Source organism: Phalacrocorax carbo, chromosome 1, assembly GCF_963921805.1.
Source record: "Phalacrocorax carbo chromosome 1, bPhaCar2.1, whole genome shotgun sequence".
In the NCBI taxonomy this organism is placed as follows: Eukaryota; Metazoa; Chordata; class Aves; order Suliformes; family Phalacrocoracidae; genus Phalacrocorax; species Phalacrocorax carbo.
In genome coordinates, this window is record NC_087513.1 from 209,848,876 (window position 1) to 209,873,666 (window position 24,791).

General features: G+C 42.9%; 2 protein-coding genes across 3 annotated transcripts in view; one reads left to right on the plus strand and one right to left on the minus strand.

Annotated features, from left to right (window-relative positions):
* The window catches only part of PRSS23 (serine protease 23), a 289,202-nt gene that overhangs the window by 109,365 nt on the left and 155,046 nt on the right, over positions 1–24,791 (minus strand). The gene's annotated exons all lie outside the window — the stretch shown is intronic.
* ME3 (malic enzyme 3) overlaps positions 1–24,791 on the plus strand; it is a 130,839-nt gene that overhangs the window by 47,900 nt on the left and 58,148 nt on the right. For both annotated transcript variants that reach the window (XM_064441405.1, XM_064441404.1), the window contains exons 2-3: positions 20,500–20,633; positions 22,182–22,331. In XM_064441405.1, coding sequence (XP_064297475.1) covers positions 20,500–20,633; positions 22,182–22,331 — 284 coding nt within the window. The remainder of the gene's footprint in view (positions 1–20,499; positions 20,634–22,181; positions 22,332–24,791) is intronic.

Genomic DNA, 24,791 nt, shown 5'->3' on the forward strand with positions numbered 1-24,791 from the left:
CAGGGTGTAGACATTAGACATCTACACCAGAGGTCATTCCCTGGTCTTCCCTTATAACCAGCGGAAAGAAATAAGCACCCATAGGCTACTATCATCCGAGCTGAGAAATCTGCCTGCAGATGACACAGCAGTATTGCCTCTGTTAGGTGCTTTTTTTCAGCTTGAGAAATGTGTTGCTTTACCCAAATTTTAGCTTTGCTTAGATACCTGTGCCCTGATAGGAGCTCCCTGGTGAGAAAGGAGACCACTAGCATTGACACTGATGGGGCATTCCTGGTGTGAGGCGTGGGTGACATTAACCTAGGCTAAGCCAGAGCCACTGGGCAAGAGAACACGGGGAAGGACTCTCTCTCTGTTATGGAAAGTATCTTTTTTATACATAAAACTTTACACAAATTATGCAGGACGGGAGGAATTCAGGTTTCTTTGAGATCTCCTAAGAAGCGTCACCACATAACAATCCACATGTTGCTATTTTTAATTTTTTTTCTTTACTCTAGAAATGAACGAATTCTAAAAATAAAGTCTTTAGGGGCTCAAATATCAGATTTCTGAGCATTCAAATATATGCTACTTGGAACATTAACTACCTTTTAACATTTGTTTAGAATGTTGTTTTTTCGTATTTGTCTTTATTTTTGTTGCTCGCTACTATACATGATCTATAACATATGTAGCACTATAACTAGCTAAGTCTGGTCAGCAAAACCATATATAGCAACATTCTGTGGAAATATGCCTGACCAGGTAAATATGAATTACTTTCCGGGCACATGCTCACGTCTCCACCAAAGAAACACAAGCTCTTTAGCCCCGCAGCTTCCCCCTTAGGGTTTTCCTCAGTTTACACCAACTGTGTAATTCTACTTTTGGGGTTCTTAGTAGGGAGAATCATTGGCATCACGCCATTACGGGTATCACACCGTTATGCTTTCCTAGCCTTTTTCCTTTTGCATGTTCTCAGGAAAATTTTGGTTAAAATTTTGGGAGAAGCAGTTGAGGCCGGTCTACTGCTGCTACTGAGTGGCATAGGAAAAAATCTCATGTGGTGTCATTGTCTACTTTCATTCTGCCGTTCCTGGTTCCCCCAATTAATTCTGAGGGCAACTGTTGCATATTAGGTAGCTAATGATCAAGTAATTTATGCTGATTACATACCTCCTATGGCTGGTAATGCGTCCCAATTACGTGAAGCAAGGCAGAAATTTGGAGCATCTCTTGCTTGGTGTTTCTCACTCTTACAAAGAACAACATGCTCTCTTTTCTGCTCTACTTTATAGATCCATAGTGACTGTTCAATAGATATATAGTCCCTCTGAGGAAGCATTCCTTGGCTGTCTGTTGTGCTATAGCATGATTTTCCTGCGTAGCCGGATCTTTCCCCACCAGGCCCGGTTATTGCCAACGCTGGCACTGTGAGCTCCTGATTTGCATGGCGTGCTCAGCTGGGTGTCACGCAGCTCGTTGGGAGCAGCCTGATTTTCTATGCAGACATTTCAATGGAGCCATAGGCAATAAACCGGTGTCCTATGGTGAGGGGGTTTTCCTCTGTGTCACTCACAATACGAATTCAGCCAAAGATCCTCTGTGTTTTACCTCTGAGACGAATGTCATCCTAGAGCAAAATGACTTGCATGGAAGGATTACTTTAACATAACAAATATTTTTGGGCTGACTTACCGACTTGGCTACGGGCATGCTGAGAGTGCTGTGAGGCTTGTGCTGGGGATGAAGCTTGTCGTGCTAATCAGTACTGCTTTTCTGTTGTCTCCTGCCTCTCTTCACCAGTTGTCTCTCTGGGATAGAGCCTATCTTTTTTCCATTGCTTTGTTTTGATCTCCTTTTTCTTTTTTTTACAGTGTGCTTTGGTCCCTAAGGCTGTGGTGTGTGACAAGAGCTATTCTAATATGATTCTTTTTGAGGGTTTGTTCATAGCCCAGAGCAAAACTTTAGCATTTATTGAAAAGAAATATGTTCCCATTCTTTCAGCCTGTCTGCAACTCACAGTCCTCTCCTAGTACCTGGAGTGCCTCGAGCTTATTTGTCTGCGTTGCTGTTAAGTGATTCTCTTAAGTGTAGTTGTCTATACTAAGTGCTGCCAGGCTGTTTCTATAAAGGGCTATGTCTCACCACTGATTTTTTTTCAGAAGGAGAATTTATGTTGATTAATTACTTAAAACAAGTAAAAAGTGCAAATGTTACAAGTGGTGGTGTTTCCTCCTTATTTTCAAAGGAGAGTTCTTCTGAGAAGTTAATAACACAGTGTACCCTAGATTTAGGTAATAAAGACAAAGGAGATGATTTAAAAGCTAAGAAGGAAAGCCTAGGACTACCAGCATCTAAAGACTTATGTGTACACTTGGCATTACATGTCAAATAAAGAAAAAAATCATGTCCCAAAAGCCTTTGTAAAATCAGGAGGCCTTCATTTCTGTTTGGAAAAAACTGAAGTCAGAGGAGGAAGGATGTGCAGGGCAATTTTCCATAAGAGAGAAAAAATTACCACAAAGGAGAAGACCCAAACCTGCAGTGATGAACACAATAAGGAAAACCTTTTCCCTCACTCAAGTAAAAAATCCCAAAGAATCTGGATTAGAAACATGTGTGAAATGGCAGTAGAGACACACCAAGGTCACCTGGATACCCCGTTCCCATGGACTACCAGACTTCTCCAGTGGCATTTCCATTCTTAGTGCTATGCTGCTCAAGAAGCTCAACAGAATATTCATACCCCGTGTATATATAGTGTCTGTCACGGGTGGGCATCAATCTTTGTTGGAGGCTGCAGGTGCCACCAGACTCCAAGGTGGGAACACTCTGCTCTGAGCCTGTGAGGGGAGGAAACTGAATCCAGAACTGGCAAGCCCCCGTGTGGTGAATTAACTGTGGCTTTTCTTTCCACTGTGGTGGGAGCAGCCAGCTCTGATCTCAGCTGGAATCTGGGGGCTTTCCCGCAAACTTAATAGCACAGGACATGCTGCAGAGGCAAAGCGTCAGGAGCAGAGCTGTGCTTTGTGCACAGATGGGCTGCGAGTGACAGCCTGTACTGAAAGTCTGCTAAAGCCTCTGAGCCCCCCCCCCCCCCCCCGCGTGACAAAAGGAATCGGATATTGTGCACCCCAGAGCTTGCTCGGAGGTGGCACCTCGGTATTTGACCATCTGTGAAGGTCCCTTTGCCTCTTCTCCGGGAGGGTTTCTTCTCCTGGAGTTGGTTCTGGACTAAAGAAGGAGCAAAAGACAAGGAGTGAAGTGGTGAAAAGGGGTGTTGGTATTGCTTCTGGTGTGGGCATGTCTCGATGAACTCCTAGTTTGACCTGAAGGCTTCCTTTTTTTTTTCTTTTTCTAACCAGCATTAGGGAATTCCTCACCAGCTTGTTCTTGCAGTAGCCAGGCCAACAATGACAAGAATGTGGAAATCAACTAAGCAATTATATTCACAGTGGTGGTTAACAGCATCCCTTCATCTGAAACAAATCAGTTACAGTCCAGTGAAACCTGCTGTACCTAGTGCGTGTACATAATAGAGCCCTTGTTGTGCATTTTCAGAGCGTGCCAGATCACTTAAACAGGGTCGATAAGAAGCAACAAGAGAGAAAGTTCATGTTTTATTAACCAGAGACACAGAAACCTGGATATTATCTTATTTAACCCTCTTCCACACAGAGAAATCTGTCATTGTATTTATAAATGTATTTCTCCAGGTGCTGCAAAATGTTGTAGGAATGAAATCCAGGAGTATAACTTAGAATTAGCTGTGAAAGAGAGCGACGAGCAATTGCCAAGGTAGGAAAAGTCAGCTAACAGACTCTTAAGATTAGTGGGACTTACTCTGACCTTGGTCACCTCTGAAATCTGCTGTATTTTCTGTACCACTGACGTTTACCCTGTGAAACCCGGGAGTCTGTGAATTGTTTCTAAGCATGTCAGTGAAGGGTGGTTAGGAACGCAAGTAACAGCAACCAATGTACGGACGCCTCTAAATTTGCATCTCACTGGAAGATTTTCAGTGACCTACAGCTCAAACAAGACTACAAAAATGCAATACGCTATGACAGATAGAAGCCTATAGAAGTCAGCCAGGATGTGCAAGTGGCAATTTGGAAGGCCTGCCCTAAGTTACGCTCCCGTTAATGTCAGCCCCGAGGTACGTCTTGTGCGGAGTTTGACCCTTGGTGTTCCCTGACCTAAAGAATCATCTCCTGCTCTTGGAAGTGAAAGGCATTAACAGTCCCAGGCTGTGCATCATAGAAACTCCTTGTTTATTGGGCTTTTGTTGTCTTCTTGTTGAAATGAGGGGGAAGACACTTCTTCAGTGGTTTCATTGGCATAGTGACTGTTAGCAGGTTGGGGAGGATTCTGCAGCTGGGTTTGGCAGTGTCCACCCAGCAGACATACAGTTAATGCAGCTAAAGCCTGAATTTGTCGTCTGAATTACCCTCTAGTCTGTGCAAGTCTCTTGAAAGTGAAAACAAGCCAGTTCAGAGTGAAATGAACAACAGGGTCCTAAATGGGAGTGCAATGTGAACTACAGTAGCAAATTTTCATGGATTAATGGCCAAATTGTTGTCTCATTAAAGTCCGATGGCAAAATTCCCATAGGCTACAATAAGGACAGGATTTGACCCTAAGAAAAGATTCCATGTGAAGCATTTGAGTGTCTCCCAAAAGCCAATTATTAAATCAGAGGCGCCATAATAACTGAGCTAAAATTTATTTCAGGACAAGGAAATGCTCGCCATGTCATTTCTGTGGTGACTTCAGTGCAGAGCTCAGCACTGGCTTGTATACGGTACTGGCAGTGTGTCTGAGAAGAGACAGAGCCTGAAAGAATCACATTGTAACTCATGAAAAGAAGCTGTTTCCATCAGTCACCTCATCAAGCAACTTGGCAAAGCGGAAGCAGAAAGGTCGCTTCTGGTGACTGACCTCCACTGCATTTCTCTGCTTTCGGTGCCATCAGTAGGCACCACCTGGCTCTGCTCCAGGCGCTAAAGAAAGCTCCAAGTAATCAAATGGTCACTGACAAAACACGCTAACAGAGTGTGTCTGTCTCCATGGTACAGTTTAATACCCACGCTTCATTATTTCCTCTTCCTCTAAACCAAAAAAAAAAGAAAAAAATCAACAGAAAAAATACATTTACATGGCTCCGTGTGAAAGGTGTGTTACATATTTATTTTTAAATTTTGGGGGTTTTTTCTTTTTTTTTTTGGTTCATGGTTAAATAGAAGAAATCAACTGGTAGAGGATTTTCCGAAATGCCATTCTATCTTAAGCACTTCTGCTAGGGATACTAACCTCCTAATCAGTGGTTCTGGACTCTCTTATTAACAAAACAATAAATGGCAAGTCCATGCACTTCCTCTTCATATGCTGGGATGCTTTGAGCCTTGGAAATTGCAGAGGAGGTCTCAAAATTAGAAGGTGAGGAACTTGGTTGTCCAACAAACTGTACATCTAGAAAACTCACGTAGCCCTCTGAATGAAGCAAAACCCTGTAGTGGAAGCAACTCACTGGTTACAACACTGTGGTGCAGAAACAGCTTCCAGCTGGAGTAAATGATCTGGAGGGAAGCACTGGCTCACGGAGGTGAGACGGGCTGACCTATAACAAGCAGGGAACCTGATTTTGTATTTTTCCTTTGTTTTCCTAAAGGTTCTTTCTCCTTGGCTGACAATCTTTATGCATGTGTTTGTCTGTAAGCAAGTTCTTGTTATCAGAAGGCAGCCCCACAGCTTTGTTTTTACTCAAGCAGTCAGGTAGCTTGCCTAGACCCATTCGCATGTGTTCCTCTTTTTTCCTTTTCCAGTTGCTTTTACTCTGATTTTATGTTAGAACTGTTTGGCTAGAAATCGGATCTCCCTCTGAAAGCAATTTTAAATATTTGCTTTTCTCTTTTTGTGTGTAGCCAGGTCCCCTTCGGATAATTTTATTTTATTTACAAAATCAAATTTCTAAAATAAATAAAATACTAACATCCACTAAAAATATGTAGTTTCTTGTCATTTTTCTGATCAGAGTTGTGGAGGCATTTAGGCAATGATACATTAAATCTCTGGGATCTGAACACAATGCACATAAGAGACCTATCCTGTTAATATATCTTTGATAGTCCCAGTAGATATCTTTCTGCATCTACAAGTACCTAAATACCCCTGGAAATCATGGCTCTGCTTTCATTAAGTAAATGAAAATCTCATTTTAATTTTGATTAAGTAGGTTTGATTCTTGGTTCTGCTTTGGTAAAAGAATGGAGAAGGAAAACAAGTTCTCCTTTATCAAATATGAGTTGGTTTTCCAACTTTGTGGCTAGCCTAAATGGAGAAAAAATACTGTGCCTGCTAGCTAAACTCAAATCCATAGATGTTAAGATGAGATATTTCAGAGTAGCAGAAATTAAAGGATTTATATTTGGAAGAGTGTACTTCGTTGGCATCTGTTGCATACGGTACCTGATACTGGACTTCGGCTCTGTTGATTCTATGTAAATTAAAAAGCATCAGTTTTCCTTCCAAGAAATGTAGCTTAATAATGCAACATTTTTATTTATTTATTTATTTATTTATTTATTTTATTATACAGAATTTATATTTATTTAAAAAATCATAAGTCTATAATATCATAGAATCATAGAGTAACTCAAGTTGTAAGACATGGTGGCATTAACAACTTCAAGAGACCCTATGCTCTGGTACAACTCGCCTCCGGTGCAACTGGCCATAGCAAAACACTCTGCTCTTAAATTGCTGTTAGGTTCTTTTGACCAACATAAAAAGCTGTCGGTTTGCTTAGACAGGTATGGTGACTGGGATCCCATCTTCAGGATCCCGGACCTTTGTCCAGAGCATGGTTTTTATTGAAGGGGCTGTTGATGCAGTTGTATGCGCATCCTTAAATAACTGTTGAATAACTCCCTGGGGTGCCATTCAGCTTCACGCCTTCCCCATGAGAGCATCCTTTAGTTCATCAACATCAGTAACAGATCTCTCAGTCAAAACTGCTGACCTCTTCTGCTGGGTTGGGAAAGGATGCTGTCGTGGGGCAGCAAGGCAGAGACACAGCCAGAAAGTAGATGATGTTCGTTAACGACTGGCCTGGCAAAGTCAGCACTTCTATGTACTGATGGAAGAGAAGACAAAGCATTTTTAAACACACAGAAGACATGCCATATGGACATGCAGTCTGACAACTATGCTTTCATTGTAAAGGATAATAAAGCAGAGTGTGACTTTTTAGGTTTAGTTCAATACCAAACATAATGGTGGCCCAACTACTTCAGGAGTGAGTGCTCCCTCACTCAGATTTTATGGATGTTGTGCTAACTTCTTATATCTGAGTTTCAGCCCCAGGAGGAAAGCAGTTATGTCTGATAAAACATCATATAGCCATTAAGAACTGACAAAATCGTACTGATGCCAAAGCGTAGCCTTGTTTTCCCCAGAATATAGACTCATGGAATGGTTTGGGTTGGAAAGGACCCAAAGGATCTTCTAGTCTAAACCCCCAGCCATGGGCAGGGCCATCTTCCACTAGATCAGGTTGCTCAGAGCCTCATCCAACCTGACCTTGAACACTTCTGTCATGGTTTTAGCTGGGACAGAGTTAATTTTCTTCACCGTAGCTGGTACAGTGCTGTGTTTTGGACTTAGTATGAGAATAGTGTTGATAACGAACTGATGTTTTATTTGTTCCTAAGCAGTGCCTATACTAGTCAAGGACTTTTCCAGCCTCCCATGCTCTGCTGAGTGCACAAGAGGCCGGGAGGGGAGGGGGCGCAGCCAGGACAGCTGACCCAAACTGGCCAAAGGGATATTCCATGCCATATGATGTCATGCCCAGTATATTATCTTGGGGGGAGTTGGCCGGGGGACGCAGCGATTGGGGCTCGGGGATCAGCAGCATTGGTCGGGGGGTGGTGCGTGGTTGTATCACTTGTTGTTTTGTTTTTCCCCCCACCGAGGTTTCACCTCTCTCCCTCTCTCTCGTTATTATCCTTTTCATTATATTATTGTTGTTGTTATTATTATTATTAGTAGTAGTATTAGTATTTTATGTTTTATTTTAATTATTAAACTGTTCTTATCTCAACCCATGAGTTTTCTTACTTTAATAAACCAAACAATGACAGGGCATCCACAGCTTCTCTGGCAACCTCTTCCAGTGTCTCACCACCCTCAACCTGAAAAATGTCTTCTGTATATTCAATCTAAACCTACCTTCTTTCAATTTAAAACTGTTAATCCTTGTCCTATTACAACAGGCCTTACTAAAAAGATCGTTCCCATCTTTCTTAGAAGCACCCTTTATATTTTGAAGGGTCACAATAAGGCCTCCGTCTAGCTTTTCAGCTCTGAATAGCCAGGGCTTCAGTTATTTCAAACACTGAGCAAGTTCAAAATCATTTTACATTTGCTTTACTCTGGTGTTGCTGCATGACTGTGGTGCCAGGCAGAGGAGGATCAAAACCCTGGACTGAAACCTCAGTTTGAGGGGTCTGTTCCTAAAGATGTGCCCAGCATCATCAGCTGGTTTTGATGCAAACAAAATCAGTGGCCATCCTGTTGTCCTGCATGCAGGTCATAAGTGAAAATCACTTTAACCTTCCCAGTCTTTGCAGACTTTAGGAGACGTGGTTGGACTGGATGATCCTAGAGGTCTTTTGCAACCCTAATGGTTCTATGATTCTATGACGTTGCCTGGCTCTGCCTCCAGTGCTCCCCACACTACACCATGCTCTTCTATTATTAGGTTGAAAGGTATAATCAAGTTGAAACTCAACTTTGAATGGTGGATTTGAAGGTTTGATGCACCAGCTGGTGTCTCTTAACAAACAGAGGTGCAGGAGTGAAATCAATGCTTTAGCCATTGCCTTCTCTTGATCATCCATGTAGCAAATTATTTTGGGATAATGCTTGTGTTTCCAAGGAGTCTGGACTGTGTTTGTTACCCTTACTGCAGTCATGCTTCATCTTTGCATCATTAAGCCAAATTGTTTTGGTTACAGAAGAATAGATGTTCTGTTGGAGGAAGGAAGCTGCTGCGTTGGCCTCGGACAATACTCGTCTAAGCTAGGAGAGGCTGGAGTAATTGTGCCGAGGTGGACAGGCAGCAGCCATGCCAAAAACAATATTATTTGCATTTTAAGTTATAGCATCTAATTGAATCAAGAACAGAGCTGTTTTTTTCTAAACTCATTTGAAGGTTTGCCAGAAGCAGGATTTACAGCTTCCTACTAATAATGAACAGTTCAGCTGTCTTGACCAACATGTGGTCACACTTGCAGCAAACTGACATAAATATTTTATAACCTCTTGCTGCAGTTCCTGTTCCATAGAAATGTTTGTCAAACAGCTCAGGGAATCAAAAGAGTTTTAATCTTTAAATTTAATCTCAGAGTAATTGTACTTTTTTTTTTTTTTCCATTCTGAACTTGGATAATTTGTTTCATACTGTCCTTGATTAAAAACAGTTGGAAGAGGAGGATGGGAGTTTTCATTTTTGAACTTTTTTTGGAAAAATCTCAGGAACTTTATTAGATATTTGATTTATAGTCCAGTGTAAATATCTTTCTAGTGCGGCGGGTGCTTTTGAAACTGGAAGTAGTTAAACTCAGTCTTGAGAAAGTGATAAAAATTAAAGCACTTGTATGAAATTAGTGGTATTTTGTCACCTGGGATATTTGGATGTAGTTCTACTCGCACCATATGGAAAAAATAGAGCTGAAGGTTTGAGGAGCAAAGAAAGTGGAAAATAAAAGGACTATATCATTGGAAGAATATTTAGAGGTCCTGGGGGGGAAGTTTGATAGAAAGGATGTATCATTTTGTATTTGTGTTATTGTGCAAATTGCAGTCCAGATGCTCCGGCATCGGGGCCAAGCGTGCTGAGAGCTGTGCATTCAACAGCATATAGTTTAGAGGCAGCTCAAATCAAGTTGACAGTAGACCAAGATAGCAGGGAGAACGCACGCAAAGGTGATGAGAGCTGTAGACACGAAAGGTCAGATCACACGTATGTGAACACTTCATGCATCTTCCTTTTTCCTCTCCACATTAAAAAGGAAGAAAAAGTTTGAAGTAAAATATTTAGACGAGGAGGAGGATAAGGGGCCGGGTCAGAGGGTAGTCGTGGTAGGCTAGCTATTCTCCCGGTGATTCCAAAAGTAGTTTGGACAGTTGGATGACTGATCTCAACATTTAAGCAAAACATGTGCTTGGCGCAACAGCAGCCTCTGAGGTCAGCACAGAAATTGTCTTAGGGCTGGCTGGAGGCTGGGTTGGAAAAGGACATGCACTTGTGCTACAGATGTATATGTGTATATGTGTGTGTGCATACATGAAGCTTTAGGTACCTGTCAGTGTTAAAAGGGGTTTTGTGAAACACAGTTGTAGAAATGCTGGAGTCAAGAGAGGGAAGCAAGATGCTTAATGCCTTGAGAGGCAAAATAAAAGACCATCGGAGGGCTGAGTCTGTGGAAGGCTGAGAAGCAGAAAGAAAAATATCATCACGGTGCAAAGCACAGCTCAACTCTCGGGTGAGCTGCCAGATGAGGACAGCACGAAGATCTCCTTTTGCCTTCCAAAGGGAAGCCCAACACCCTTGAGAGTGCTGTACGTCTCTCAGCTGGTGTGTTGCAATGCGGATGCGCACAGCAGTGGGTGACTGTACCATGGCCCCGTACACATCACAACAGCTACAGCTTCTCTGCTGAGCCACAGCATAAGCTGCCTGGGTTGAAGTCCATCAACAACCTTGCAGTGCAGATGGACTGGAGAAGCAGTGAGAGAAAAACAAAAACAGTGTGAATTCCTCAAACGGGAAATGGAGGCTCACACAGATTTCCTGCAGGATGCTCTGTGTTCACCTGCATGGTTGGTTCTCTTCAGTGGTGGTTGTATAATCAGAGAAGAATTTAGTGGTGTTTTTTCTAGTGCATTTGTTTTACTGAGATGACAGATTTCTTATTTAAAGCCTTCTTTATTTCTCATATTCCTAATTTTTAAAGGAAAGCATTGCCTTTCTCTAGAATCTTTTATCTGAAGGGGTATCTGAATGTTTTGTAAGCATCTGAAATGGCCCGTGGTGTTCTGAAGCATGCATATGTTGCATCTCATTAAACACCTACCAAATTTATGGTTCAGAAGCCAAGCCTGCTTGTCCTGGATTAGATGGGAATGAGCAGACAGTATCTGGTACTGCTCAAGAAGCTGCTTCTGATGGTTCCTTTCTACAGAGCTTTGGCAGAAGAAGCATGCAAGGACATATGAATGATACAGTGGAGAAATCACTTCTGGTGAAGTCAGTAGAAAACTACTCTTGGTTTCATTCAGATGACGCTTCCATCCAAGCAATCTTCATGTGAAACAGCTAGTTCTATGGCTTAGGCAGTGCTTTTCAGTGGTGTTCAACCAAATATAGCTACCAGCAGCCATCCAGCTCCAACCTACATTTGGAGCAGCCTCATTTGCTGGAGCGGCAAGAGCAAATGAGATACAAATTGCGGAGAGACTCCCATCCTCCAAACCTACAGCACGATACAGTTTGCGTGCAAGTAATTAAGTGCACGAGCCTCATTTTATGTAATTTGTTGGAACTTCAAATGGAATTTAGTGCTCTCTATAGCACCAAACCCAAATTATATGCAACCATGATTCCTGTGAGCAGCTGCCTGTACAATGGGAAAAGTTTCCAGACATTGTAAAATTGGCTTTTAAAACTGTATTCTCTTAACATTTTGGATCACATTTAAACCTTAAAATTGCCTTGATCTTTCTTCTCAGACATATTTGCTTGTCGGAATTGAAGATGAGGGCTGGTTTTCATAGGCTTAGGAATGCAAGCGTTGTAATTTATGCTGAATTCTTCCTGTCTAGGAGAAACATCACACTGGGAGAAATGTGTGTCTGCAGCATCACGGAAGCTGCCATACTCTGACAGAAATACTGGGTTTTGTGCTTGGCAAGCCTTCTGCAGAAGCTGATTTTACCTTGCTCCTTCTCCCCATGAGGCGAAAGAATAGCATCGCCCACAGCTGAGTTGGGTAGCCAGGTGGACTACGACCTTCTCATTTCTGTCCTGGACTACCTCATTTCACTCACTAATTGGCATGAAAAGGTGTGACAGTGGTAGGTGAAAAACAGATGTGGAATTACACAGGGAGGCTGGGAATCACGTAGAGGAGGAGACACCAGGGTGTCTTCATGTTCTTGGGAGTCAGGAGGGCTAATCCACCGGCATCTGTGTGCCAAGATCTCGTGGGATAGTTTTGATAGAGGGCTGAGAATTTGGGGTTTGCCTCAGGAATCTGCTCGTGCACTTGGTTGTAGCACAAAACCCAATGCCCTCATTACTGCTTGCTTCATCAGGCCTCCCTTCTCTACCAAGTATTTTGCTACACATGAAGAGACAACCAGTGAGTGCTTTGTGTTTTTAAACTCATCTGGGCAGGAACAGTCGTTTGCTCTGCTGTATGCGTGTATGCATGCACCATGTGTCCCACCCTGTTTGGGACTCTGTGCTGCTCTATTGCTCCTAATAATTTCTCAGGATTTCTCAGGTTTTTTTCCCCATTACACCAAGTCTTTACATGGCAGTCCTATTCCCCATGCAGTGATTTGACTCTTCTCCTTTACTGAAAGACCCTGAAGCTTGTATTTAGACGCTTCATGCACGTAAAGACACTTGTGAATCTAGTCAAAATCAAAAGAAGTGTCAGCCTAATCTATTTCTCACTAAAGCCAAAGAAGTATCCCCATTAAGCTTGGCTAGAACTCTGTGAGGATCTTAATATCAGTTTTGTGGGAACAAGGCATTGAATTTGTCCCAAAATTTCAATTTCTTAAAAGAACAGCTGTATCTTGTCTCCTCTTACTTGGCGTTAACTGCCTATCTCCACCTTTCCTATCAATAGAGCAATGATGCTATTTTTAACCATCCACAAAGTTCATAGATCCTTCACAAAACCAGCCTGCCAAACCAGCTGCTCTTTGGGGAAGATTGTCTAGCTCAGTTTTAAAAATCTGTTTTTCTCAATGCACCAGAATCTTGTTTGCACACAAAACACATATAATTTCTAGCATATGGATTTCTTTTTTTTTATATATATATATATATATATGGAGGAAAAATTGCTGCCCTGGAGGCTGGCAAACTGTGAGAAATAGTAATGAGTTCTTTGCTGAATTTGGTATAGAACTGTACCCCCGCAGCCTGAAATCACAGTACAGGGCTTGAGGAGCTTAGCACTGAGGTTCTTCCTGAGGATTAATGAATAAACCCTGAAGACATTTGTCTTATGAGTTTTATTTATTGAGGTAAACCTCGTGTACATGTGGGAACAGCATGGTTTTGCTTCTTCTGGCCTTGCCTTCTTGCCCTGTCACATCTTGCCCACCACATGCCCATCAGGGATGTCGTCATCATGAAAGCATTTACTTCTGTGACATAAACTGTGCAGGATCGGGTCCCTGGTCAGTAAGTATTCTGGCACAGGGCCTTTGTAACATTCCAGTTCTGCTTACTCTTATGTTGGTGTAAATCAAAAGTCACTGTGTAAGACAAGGTAAAAATGAGAAGAATAATGGAAATATGTCCCTCTAATCCAGTGAAAGGAAGTTACTTGCACAAAACAAAACAGTTACTGGTAAAACCTCATTAATAGTAGGGACAACTTATGTTGTAATTGAATTAGTGGACCTCATTAAAGATGGTTCCCCAGGAACTGAAACAAACATGAAGTTGAGTTGCTTAATTATCTTTGTCTTGGAGGGTTTTCGTCGTTCCCAGGCTCTGCGGGAGAGGAAGGAACAATGATATAAAGGATTAGAAATCCTTTATTATATCACTTTGTAACAAAGGGGATGGCCAAGAGTGTGCAATTTTTTCAACTAGTGACTTTGAACCCAGAAAGAGGCAAAGGCACTATGAGAAGAGTTTGTAAATCACCGTCAAAAAGTGGTTTGCCCAGCAATAACTGCTGAGAAGGCACAGTGGGGAGTCTTTCCAGGTTTCACAGAAGACATGCTGAACGATGTCTTCCACATACCCAAAGCATCCTGGGTTTGGGTTTTTCACAAGCTCAAAAGCATACACACATACAAATTAAAGGTAATAAGAAGCTACAAGATATGTAAAATGAGAAATAAAGAATTACCCCTCCAGTGCGCCTCTTTTTATGCAAATAATATTTTCAGTACAGCTTTCCCAGGGTGGGATGCAGTGCAGGACAGCGTCTGTGGCAGTTCTTCCATGCCAGCAACAGAAGCTTGAGTAGCTGAGAAGGAGCACTGTGAAGAGGGTTATCAAGTCAGCCGGAGCCAAGGAGGCCACAGTAGGATCTGACCTTTGTAGAAAAATCTTTCACAGTGTAGAAAATTGATGTTTTCTACTGTTGCTCTCTGCTCCCCAGCCCCTGCATGCAGTCTCAGTAGGGATTAGTTTAGCTTCTGGCACTGACCTCTTATGGGAGGTACTTTTGCTAGCAGATAGTCAAAGTACATCCTGGCTATAAAATTGGACAGGTGCAAATATCTATGGAAAACACATTACAGGAAAAATCTGTACGGAATAAGCTTATGAAGTTCCCTGACTTTTAGGACTTCCTAGCATGGCTGTTAACATGCTAATCATAAAGGAGAAGCCGATTAGCTGTGCCTGCTCTTGCAGCCTGCAGTGATGATCCCTGTGTGTCTGTATTTCCCCTGTGTCCCCTTTGAGCACTCTGTTTTTATCAGACTAGGAAGTTCCCTGTTCCAGGGACTGTTTCCAAAGGGTTGGGAGATGTTCACTGATCCTGGTTTACTCAGCTCAGAGACTGCCAGGCCAGCTTTCAGTTGCGTGGGTTAGGGACTGTGGTCCCAAAGGCTGCCTGAGAACCGCAGCTTGAGTCCCTGAGGACAACAGTCTGGGACCGTACAAACTGCATAACCCCCTCAGTCTGGCCATCCAAGCCAGCCCACAGCCCTCCCTGTGCTGTGGCTGCTAGCTACTGTCTAGAGCACAGAGATATTGAAAGATGCAGTAAGTGAAGACTTTGCTCCAAAAAGATACTGAGAAGCCAGAGGTGGTCTGAGCTGCAGTGGACTCTGCATGCTCTGCACTAGGTAAAGCCTCATTCAGCCCTTGATTAAACCCCCACTGCCTTAACAAAAGTTTTCTGGTACCCTAGGAGCTACCATTTTGTGTCTTTGTTCCCATCTACAGAAGTATGATCTATAATGAGCAAATTATAAGGCTAAGCCATGCTAGCATCCCTCCTGCTTGTATTCATCCCTGAGTGAAACACCCCCTCCTCACTGCTGGAGAGTGCAGGCAGTGATAAAACTATTCGTTAGCTGTGAATTGGCTTCGCCCTTCAGTTCCTGAAATAAGTGGCTTTTATGGGCTTGAGCTGCAAAGAGGGAGCTGCCACATAGCAGCCTTGGTGCTGTCAGTGATAAGAAAACAGAAGCATTTGGGGTTGTTTGCAGCAAGCCTTTTTCAGCACAAAACCCATCGCTTGGCCCCTACGTAGCATGAAGCCTTGTGGGCAGCTGATATTTTTGCCTTTGTTTTTGGGTAGTGACATAGCATTTGCCCTCTCCATGACAACTAGTTTCCCACACATTTAAAAATGAATCGGAGCACCTGGCTTTAGCTCTGCAGCGCTGTGGCTCACCATCTAATCATTAGACCTTTCAAGACCAGAAAAAGAGTGGTACAATATGGCTTTCAGGCAGTCTTAAAAAAAAAAAAATCCAACCCTAAAAGCTTTAATCTTAAACATAGCAATACCTCAGTGAATTCCAGCTTTTGATCTGGGGCAGAATGTGTTTCCAAATTCATTTCACGCTGTGCTGTTTCAGTGAATATAACCACTTCACCCAGGGGTCCTACTCCTAGACCTTCTGAGAAACTTCAGAGAGCAGCCTTCAAAGTTAGGGCAGGCAATTTCTGCTCCACTCCCGACCCTACCACAGAGCCACTGTATGATGGACCAGCTCCGTACTTCAAAGTATTTTTAAGATTTAACTCGTGAAGGCTGCGACTTCCTCATCACATGTGGTTGCAGTCACTCCAGTGTGAAGATGCTTATGCTGGTATAGGTCATTTGGGTGCAAAAGTGCGGTGAGCTAGAGATGCCATATGTTAGTATGACCATGCTTACCTTGGACCATTAACAGCACAACTGTGGTTGTGTTGAAATAAACAGTTTAGTTTGCTCTCACAGTCCAAAAAACATGCATCCGTGTGCATAGATCTCCGAAATGCTTCAGATTCAAGTTCAAAGTCTTGAGTTTGTCCTGTCTTGAAATAGTAGGTCGGCACTGGCAGGGACCAGACTGCTGGCACTGTGCAGATATAAAAACTAGACAGAAGTTAAGCACCGAGCAGAGTTGTGCCCAAGGTGTGCACGAATGTTCCCCCCAGCCCAAGTTATGCAGACAAACTGCTCTACAACCCCACGCTCCTTATTGACCCTATTCAATCTTATTAATTATTACATTAATTCCCAATCCCACTTCAAGAGATTTCCCAGCACACTGCTGAACACTTTTCAGCCTGGTGAATTCCTCCCACAAAGGGAGAAAAAAAGCCCAGCAGGACTGAAGGGCAAGTGACCGAATAGAAGTGCTTCACCGTTGTGGCAGCTGAAATTCCGTCACAGCTCTCACGCTGCCCTGGCTAAAGGGAAGCCAGATGCTCCTGGCCATCCTGGGTCATAGGAGATGTCATTCAGGCAGAGCCCAACCCACTGGAAAAAAAGGGGATTTACTAGTGGGCATGCAGACTGATGTTTCTGTAAAACATCGTGGTATTATTTTGAATAGAAATTAGCTGAAATAGAGACATTTTTTCTTGTGTTGGGTGTGTGATCATTTGATGAAATATTGCAACTTTTCACTATTTTAGTGGGTGGAAAATAACTGAAAGGCCTTTTTTCCTCAAGAAGTTTTTTAGTGGTTGGAGGCAGTGATGCCTTGGATACTGCATTTCTGCCTGTTCTACCCCTTTCTCTTTTAGAAGAGTAACCACCACTGGTTTACTTTTCTTTTGCTGAGCTTCATTTCTGTTCCAGGGCTCAGGTCTTGGACCCTGATCAGCCAACCCATGATGTGACTCTCTCTAGACAAGCAAGTGGAGTATTTAGTGCCAGATACTTCCATCTTCCATTTTTCTATCCTCCATGTTCAAAGGTCGAAGGAAGTAAATGATTTGAAATTGTATCTTTTTTTTCATTCATTGCAGATAAACTTTGACATTTGCAGTAGCTGTATTTCCACTGCCATGATACAATATTGTCAGCATGTAAGCCAAATGCTGACCCAAGCTTATGTCCAGTGTTGATCTTGGTCTAGTATTTCAAAAGTCTCCAGTCTGGAGAATACAGATGGTTGCAATTTTTCTGATGAAAATGTGTCAGGTTTTTTTTTAAATTCAGAAATGAAAACTCACAAAAACTCAAACTTTATCTTGCGCAAATATACCAGTTCTGCTGTGAAACTCATTTAGGGGAAGGCTTCTCGGGTCCAGGAAGGAAATCTGGGTCAGAAATGTCAGGCACTTAGGAGAACCAGCCAAGTCCTTGGTACAACCTTCACCAACAGCCGCAGAGACCTTGGTGGTGTTTCTGGGTTTGACAGCAAAATCTTGACCTCCTGCCTCCCGGGCAACTGCTGACTCCTCGTCTGCTGGCTGGAAGAGGAATGATTTCTCTTAGCTGTGTTCTTGTATCAAAGATTTGGGAAATACTTGGCTCTATCCTGATACAGAACAGAAAAAAATCTATGAAAATGCTTGTGGGATAAAGATTGTTTTCTTCTCAGTTGTCTTGGATAACTTTTCTGAAATATATGAAGACTTTTTAAAAAAAATTTTCACTAGTGCACAATTTAGTAATAAAAGAGGTGTCACGCTAGGTACAAAGCATGGATCTGGCAAACAGGAGAATCAGTTTCAGTCCTTTCCTCTATCCCATCACAGGTTACTTGGTATCGCTGCCAGTTTGACAAACTTTCACCAGCAGCCGCGCCACTTACAAGTGAGCGGCTCTTCCAGCGGTCCGATCCCGTGGCTGTATGTCCCCAGTGGCTGTGCCCAGGTTTGCCAGCGTCTGCGGAGCCATCTACGGTGTATCCTCAGCCAGGGGAGCTGCTCTGAGCTCAAATGACCTGGTTATTTTTAATCCAGGTACTTCCTCTCGCTGATTAACCATGTGACTGCACACATGCTTGTCCTGGCACAACCGTTGGGATGGCACGGGGACAGGAACAAGCAACAGGAGGTGAGGGAAGGCTGCCAAAACATCAAGATATGTCCTCAGTTTTTTCTTGTGCAACATTAATAACAGTTATTTGTCATAGAAAAACACTAAATCCATGGAAGAAAATAGCTGTTTAACAGCTATGTAGTCATAAAGCTGCTCGTTAAGATTTTTTCAAGCATTTGTCTGTGTGCTTGAATAGATGTAGTCCAATAATTACTGATTTTGAATATTTTACTGCCAGCTGTTCATCAAGATATGAATCAGTTGGTTAGTTATGGGTGAAGTTTTCATTAGGATTTAAGCTCCTTACACGCTTCTGAAAATGTTTTCTTCCATCCTGCTGTCTAATCTGCTATCAGCATAGCAGAAATCCCATTAATTAAGGACTAAAACCTTTTATAATCTTCTTCCCAGACTGCAGAATGCATTTACCATTGCTGTTCATCGGGCTGAGTCCAGTGCAGGGTGCTGCTGGCCGTCTGGAGCATCAGCCCCTGCATGCATGGGAGCGGGGCAGGCTCAGGCTTCTGCCTAGGAAGGATGAAATTTGCCCCATAAGGGCAGGGATATCACACCCAAGCTAGCATTTGAGCTTCAGCTGTGGGCCAGTGTCAGCTGCTTAATAATACTTGTGCCACTCTGTGTGCTCCTTGAATAAAAAAAAAAAAAGGTTTGACACTGAGAAAGCATCCTACATGTCAAGTCTGTCTTCTGCGCTGCTAATATGTCATTAATACACATTGTGTCTGGTGGAAAACTAGAAGATAACTGAAGTTGATGAGTTGATGCTGTGATGACCTGATGAGTTGGGTATACTATCGGGTATCCACATCTAAACCTGATACATGGTTCGTAAAGGATTGTGAGAGCTGGGCTATCAGGAAGGCCATTGAAACTTCTAGGCCTGAGCTAATTAAGTAATGTAAGAGCATAAAGTAAATAACCCTTAAGGATGTATGCACTATAAGGTTTTATATACTGTAGAGACCAACCAAATTCAAATGGCAGAAAAGTGTGAATCATCAAAGCCTGGCTGGCACGAGGCACTGCTAATCCAGAAGCTGTCGGGTCTGGGTGGTCTGAGCCCCACGTTCCCTGCAGCTGAGGACTGCCTTCAGGGCCTTGGGGGCTGCATGCTCTTCCTTGCTTTCCTCTTGGATTTAGAATCATAGAATCATAGAATGGTTTAGGCTGGAAGGGACAATTAGAGGCTATCTAGTCCAACCCCCCTGCAGGGACATCTTTGGAAGTGTTAGGGAAGACCACTCCACTCACTGGTGGGCAGGAAGCTCAACATGAGTGAACAGTGTCCTGCTGTGGCCAAGAAGGCCAACATGATGCTGGGTTGCATCAAAAAGGCCATCACCGGCAGAGATAAAGAAGTCATCATCCTGCTCTACTCAGCGCTTGTCAGGCCACACCTGGAGTACTGTGTACAGTTCTGCTCCCCGCTATACAAAAAGGATGTGGACAGGCTGGAAGGGGTCCAGAGAAGGGCCACCAAGATGACCAAAGGGCTGGGAAGCTGCCATGCGAGGATAGGCTGGGAGAGCTGGGTTTGTTCAGCCTTGAGAAAAGAAGGCTCAGAAGGGATCTCATCACCATGTACCAGTACTTAAGGGGCAGCTACAAAGAAGATGGAGACTCCCTTTTTACAAGGAGTCCCATGGAGAGGACATGGGGGGATGGACACAAATTGCTCTTGGGAAGATTCCGATTGGACACGAGAGGGAAATTTTTCAGAGTGAGGACAGTCACCATTGGAATAATCTCCCCAGGGAAGTAGTTGATTCAGCCACGTTGGACACCTTCAGGAGTCATCTGGACAGGGTGCTGGGCCATCTTGTCTAGACTGGGCTCTTCCTAGAAAGGTTGGACTAGATGATCCCTGAGGTCCCTTCCAACCTGGGATTCTGTGATCCTGTGATCTTCAACTAGATCAGGTTGCTCAGAGCCCCGTCCAACCTGACCTTGAGTGTTTCGAGGGATGTGGCCCCCACAACATCTCTGGGCAACCCATTCCAGTGATTCACCACCCTCATAGTAAAAAGATTTTTCCTTATATCCAGTCTAAATCCACCCTCCTCTAGTTTAAAACCATCACCCCTTGTCCTGTTGCAATAGGCATTGCTAAAGCGATTGCCCCCATCTTTACTATAGTCCCCCTTTAAGGGAGGACTTCCTATATAGGAAGATATCCTATCTAGTAGTGTGTATCATGCCATTTGAACATGCCTTCCTCTTTTCTTCCCAGGGAATGGCTTTTACACTTGAAGAGAGGCTGCAGCTGGGAATTCATGGCCTCCTTCCTCCTTGCTTCTTGAGCCAAGACGTCCAAGTCCTCCGTGTTATGAAAAACTACGAGAACAAATCTAATGATCTAGACAAGTATGTAAACACCATCTTATTTCCTTCTCCCTTTAATTTTCAGTTCTTTAAAGCCCCTGGGAAGACTTGAGGATCCTGCTTCAAGGCACACAGGTTTCTTTCAGAGTAATTTTTTTCCTCCTGTCCGTACTCTCCAGCACCAGGAGTGTTTATTCTGGCCAGTGTGCTGTCGCCCCAGTTAGATGCTGCCCCAGTACCAAAATAGCAGTGGCACTGCTTTTTTCTACCTCCACATTGCTGGAGAGCTCTGGTATTAGCCTGGCAATTCACTGTACTTTGGGTACAAGTACACAATGAAAAGGCAGGCCCTGCTGCAGAGCACTGGAGTAGAGTGAATGCATGTAGTCCATGTACCTGTCTGTATGCTCATTAATACATTCACTGAAATACTGGCTGGAATAACAGAAAGAACCTGCCAACTGGTAAGAAAAAAATAAAAAGCAGAAGCAATGACGAATGATGACTAATCTTTCTGTTCCTGAGCTTGCTTTGTGTCCAGTATTGTTCATCAGGGTTATGGATGGAAGATGGTGTTTGACTCCTGTCATAACAGACGGTAGGGTTTGCATCTCTGTCTGCCTCAGCTGTTATCAATCTGGGGACTGAGGCAGCAGGACCCTTCCCCTGCTGAGCAATTCCATTGCATTGTTTTTTCTGTGTCACAAATGCACGTGTCAATCTTGCAAATTGTATATTGTGGGCAGCATGTGATGCCTTTTTGAAGCCATGCTGCAAGGCTGGGTGCTGAACACAAAAGGGAGTTCATCATTAGGTTCATACAAGTTTCTCAGACAGAAAATCATGCGCAATCTCTCTTTACTTTTTGAGTTTTTCATTTTTCTGGCTTCAGTCTGACAAATTCAATCTTAGCCAATGAAGCATTTTCAAGAAAGAAAAATCTTAGGACAAATGTAACATATTCGAAGTCACTAGGTGGTCATATAAACCCAGTGATGCACGTGTAAGTCTGGACAACACTAAGAATACAAAGTTGATTTAACATTTTCATTTTCTGAATTAATATTTTTGGATTTTTTTTTTTTCAAATACGGGATTTAACTATCCTGTGTTTAGTGATTAAATGAATGAGGAAGTGGGACAATGGAGAGAGAGGTTTTGTGAAAATATTTTGAGAAAGACCATGCTTTGAAATATGCATAACAGTATTTGCATATATGCATATTTTATCTTATAGATTGCATTACAGACTTTGGTAATAAAGATGATGTCCCGCTCTGTCCCAGGTAGCCCTGAAGCCAACTTTTGACCCTTTCCATTGCATTTACTTCTAATGCAAATTCCAAAATTCTCAGCATACGCACGTGGGTCTGACTTCCAGCTCTACCGAGTCTTTATGAGCTGTCGGTGAGGATGGGGGAGTCGCTCAGGTCCTCTGGGAAATTTTGCTCAAAGTATCTGCTCGCGATGCAGCACGGAGGAGTGTCAGGGCTTGGGAGAACTGAGCACGTACTGAGCGAGCCAGCTACTGCTTTTTATGAAACTGCCAATATCCATAAATACCGATTTATATTTTATTTTACTTTTAAGGTATATTGTTCTTATGACATTACAAGACAGGAACGAGAAGCTTTTTTATCGAGTACTGACCTCCGACATCGAGAGATTCATGCCCATCGTTTACACCCCAACGGTTGGCCTCGCTTGTCAGCAGTATGGTTTGGCTTTCAGGAGACCACGGTGAGTGAAAAGACTGTTCTTGCCCCTTTTTAAAATTTCATGTGAATGTTTCTTTTGTATCGACAGTCCATCTTTATGTGGGTGGCCCGAAACATTTAAAATGGGATCCCTCATTGCAAGATGGACCAGCAAGCAGCTTCGTGTGTGTACATTTGATGATGAGCTGGGGAGTCGAGAACAGCTCTGCCTTCTTCCTATAAACAGTGAACAGAGTGGTTTTGTTCTCAAACAGTACTGTACAGTCTGTGCAACTCAGCTCCAAACGGTTCTCTGAACTTATGGCTGCACCCCTCCCCATCTGCTGTCTCAGGAGCACTGAGTGCCTTCTGCAGTCCTGGCGTTTGAGTAATTGTTGGATTTTGGATACATTGTGCTGATTTCAAACTTTTGTATGCACGTCCACACATGACCCCACAAGAATCATTTTCTGAGGAGATGATGCTCTGCATCAGTGCCCTCCTTGCTGTTCAGAACAGTTACTGTGTAAATTCATGCAACATTAAACACTGTGTACCATGTTGGATGGCCCTGCTCTGCATAATTTTTAATGACTAATGTTTAGATAAAGCACTCATTAGCATTCTGAAATACGTTTTAGTCCTAGCCTGAAAATTCAATGGTAACGTTCTGTTTTCTTTACAAGCTTTTTTTTTTTTCTTTTGTCCTCAAAATGTACCAGTAGGCAGATAAATATTTTAGCTTTTGCTATAGGAATATGCAAAGTAAAGGAATGGAATAAACCATTTTAAGAGCATTTCACAAGCATAAGGTTTAACTGCAGTTTCAGCTAAGAGCAGTGTGATAGGTGGGGAAACTGAGGCAACTTATACTGACCAACTCAAGGTCACTGGGGGACCCTGAGGCAGACCTCGAAGATGTAAGGGCTGTGTAGACAGATAAAGAATATTATGGATAAGGTTATCTTGCATATGCTTGCATCCTGCTTGTCATCAAAATTTCTAGTAAAGCCACTGTATTCTTTCACATGAGCTACTCCTCAGGATTACTTTTTGGGGTGTGTTTATCCCAGGTAATTGTGTCCTGTTCCCTAATACCCAGCTTCTGGATCTGCTGGGCTATGGCGAAGTCATTCATCTAGTCAAGCCTTGATCATATCCCCTCCTTCTCCTCACTGTGTATGCAGAAACCAGAGGAGGAATTGCTTTTTGTACAGGAAGAGGACACTTCTTCTAGGCAGGGGAAAAGGTAGCCGAGATAAGAGAGCCCAGACTCTGTCCCTGGGTGTCGAGCTGCAAGCACTGTCCAGCAGGGAAGAGCACATTGCTGGTTCTCAGCTAGTCAAGACTCACAGCAGGCAATTCCTGCTGCACAGCCACTCTATCTCTGCCTTCAGTCTGCCTTTACCTTGCAAGAAGTTCAAAAAATATTTGGGAGCTTTGCCTCTTTTATTTTCCATCCCTGTTGTTATCCTCGGGAATGCAGGAGTGTCTTTCCGTATCATGGACTCTCTGCAGTTGTTGCTGTTGGAGTATTTCCCTTCCTGTAACTCGCTCCCTTCTCGTTTTCTAAACACACAGTATTTTACCAGTGTGGTAGGAACATCTGCTCTCGTAGTCTGACAGTTTTGCTGTTGAACTTGGGCTTGGAGCTTGGTTCTGGATTCCAGCCCGTGGCTTCCGCAGGAAAGGGCAAACTATCATGCCCTTAGTGCACTGAATTTCCTATGATGGGGAGTTTGTTTCTCTGAAGACGTAGAGTGAATTTCAGCCTACCTCAGATTTGGTTTTAATCAAGGTTGTTTTAGCAGAAGAATCATTTTGTTCCATAAAGAAAATAGCTATTATATCATGTAAAGTGATGAGACTAAAATAAGAAGCATTTTTTTGTAGATCTGACTCGTATTGGCTTGCAGTATATATTCTCTCTCCTGGAGCGTATTATGTATATAAGGGTTGTCAAGGATTGGAAGAGGCTGCCCAGGGAAGTGGTTGAGTCACCATCCTTGGAGGGATTTCAAAGACGTGTAGACGTGGCACTTAGGGACATCGTTTAGTGGTGGACTTGGCAGTGTTGGGTTAACGGTTAGACTAGAGGATCTTAAGGGTCTTTTCCAACCTAAATGATTTTATGTACATCAGGAGCTGGCCTGAAAGACACTTAATTCAGGGTCGGATGCTAGCATTTTCTGCTAAAATCATTGGGACCTGCAGATTTGGGGAGTTCAGGAGTTAAGATCTAAGTTTGTATTTCTAGCTCTTCCTATGTTTGTTATCCTAAATTACACTGAGTCTGAAAGGTGGTTCCTCTAACCTAATTGTATTTGTATCAGAAGGTTTTTCAAACAAAATGATGCCCATGTAAATATATTTGTTTTAGTGAGAAAGTAGCACCTAAAACTAGAGAGGATGTCCAAGCCGTTCAGTTTTGCTCTGCTGTAACAACAAGCCTTATCATATAATCCTGTTTGTTAACTGATTATGTTTTATTTTAAACCTGCAA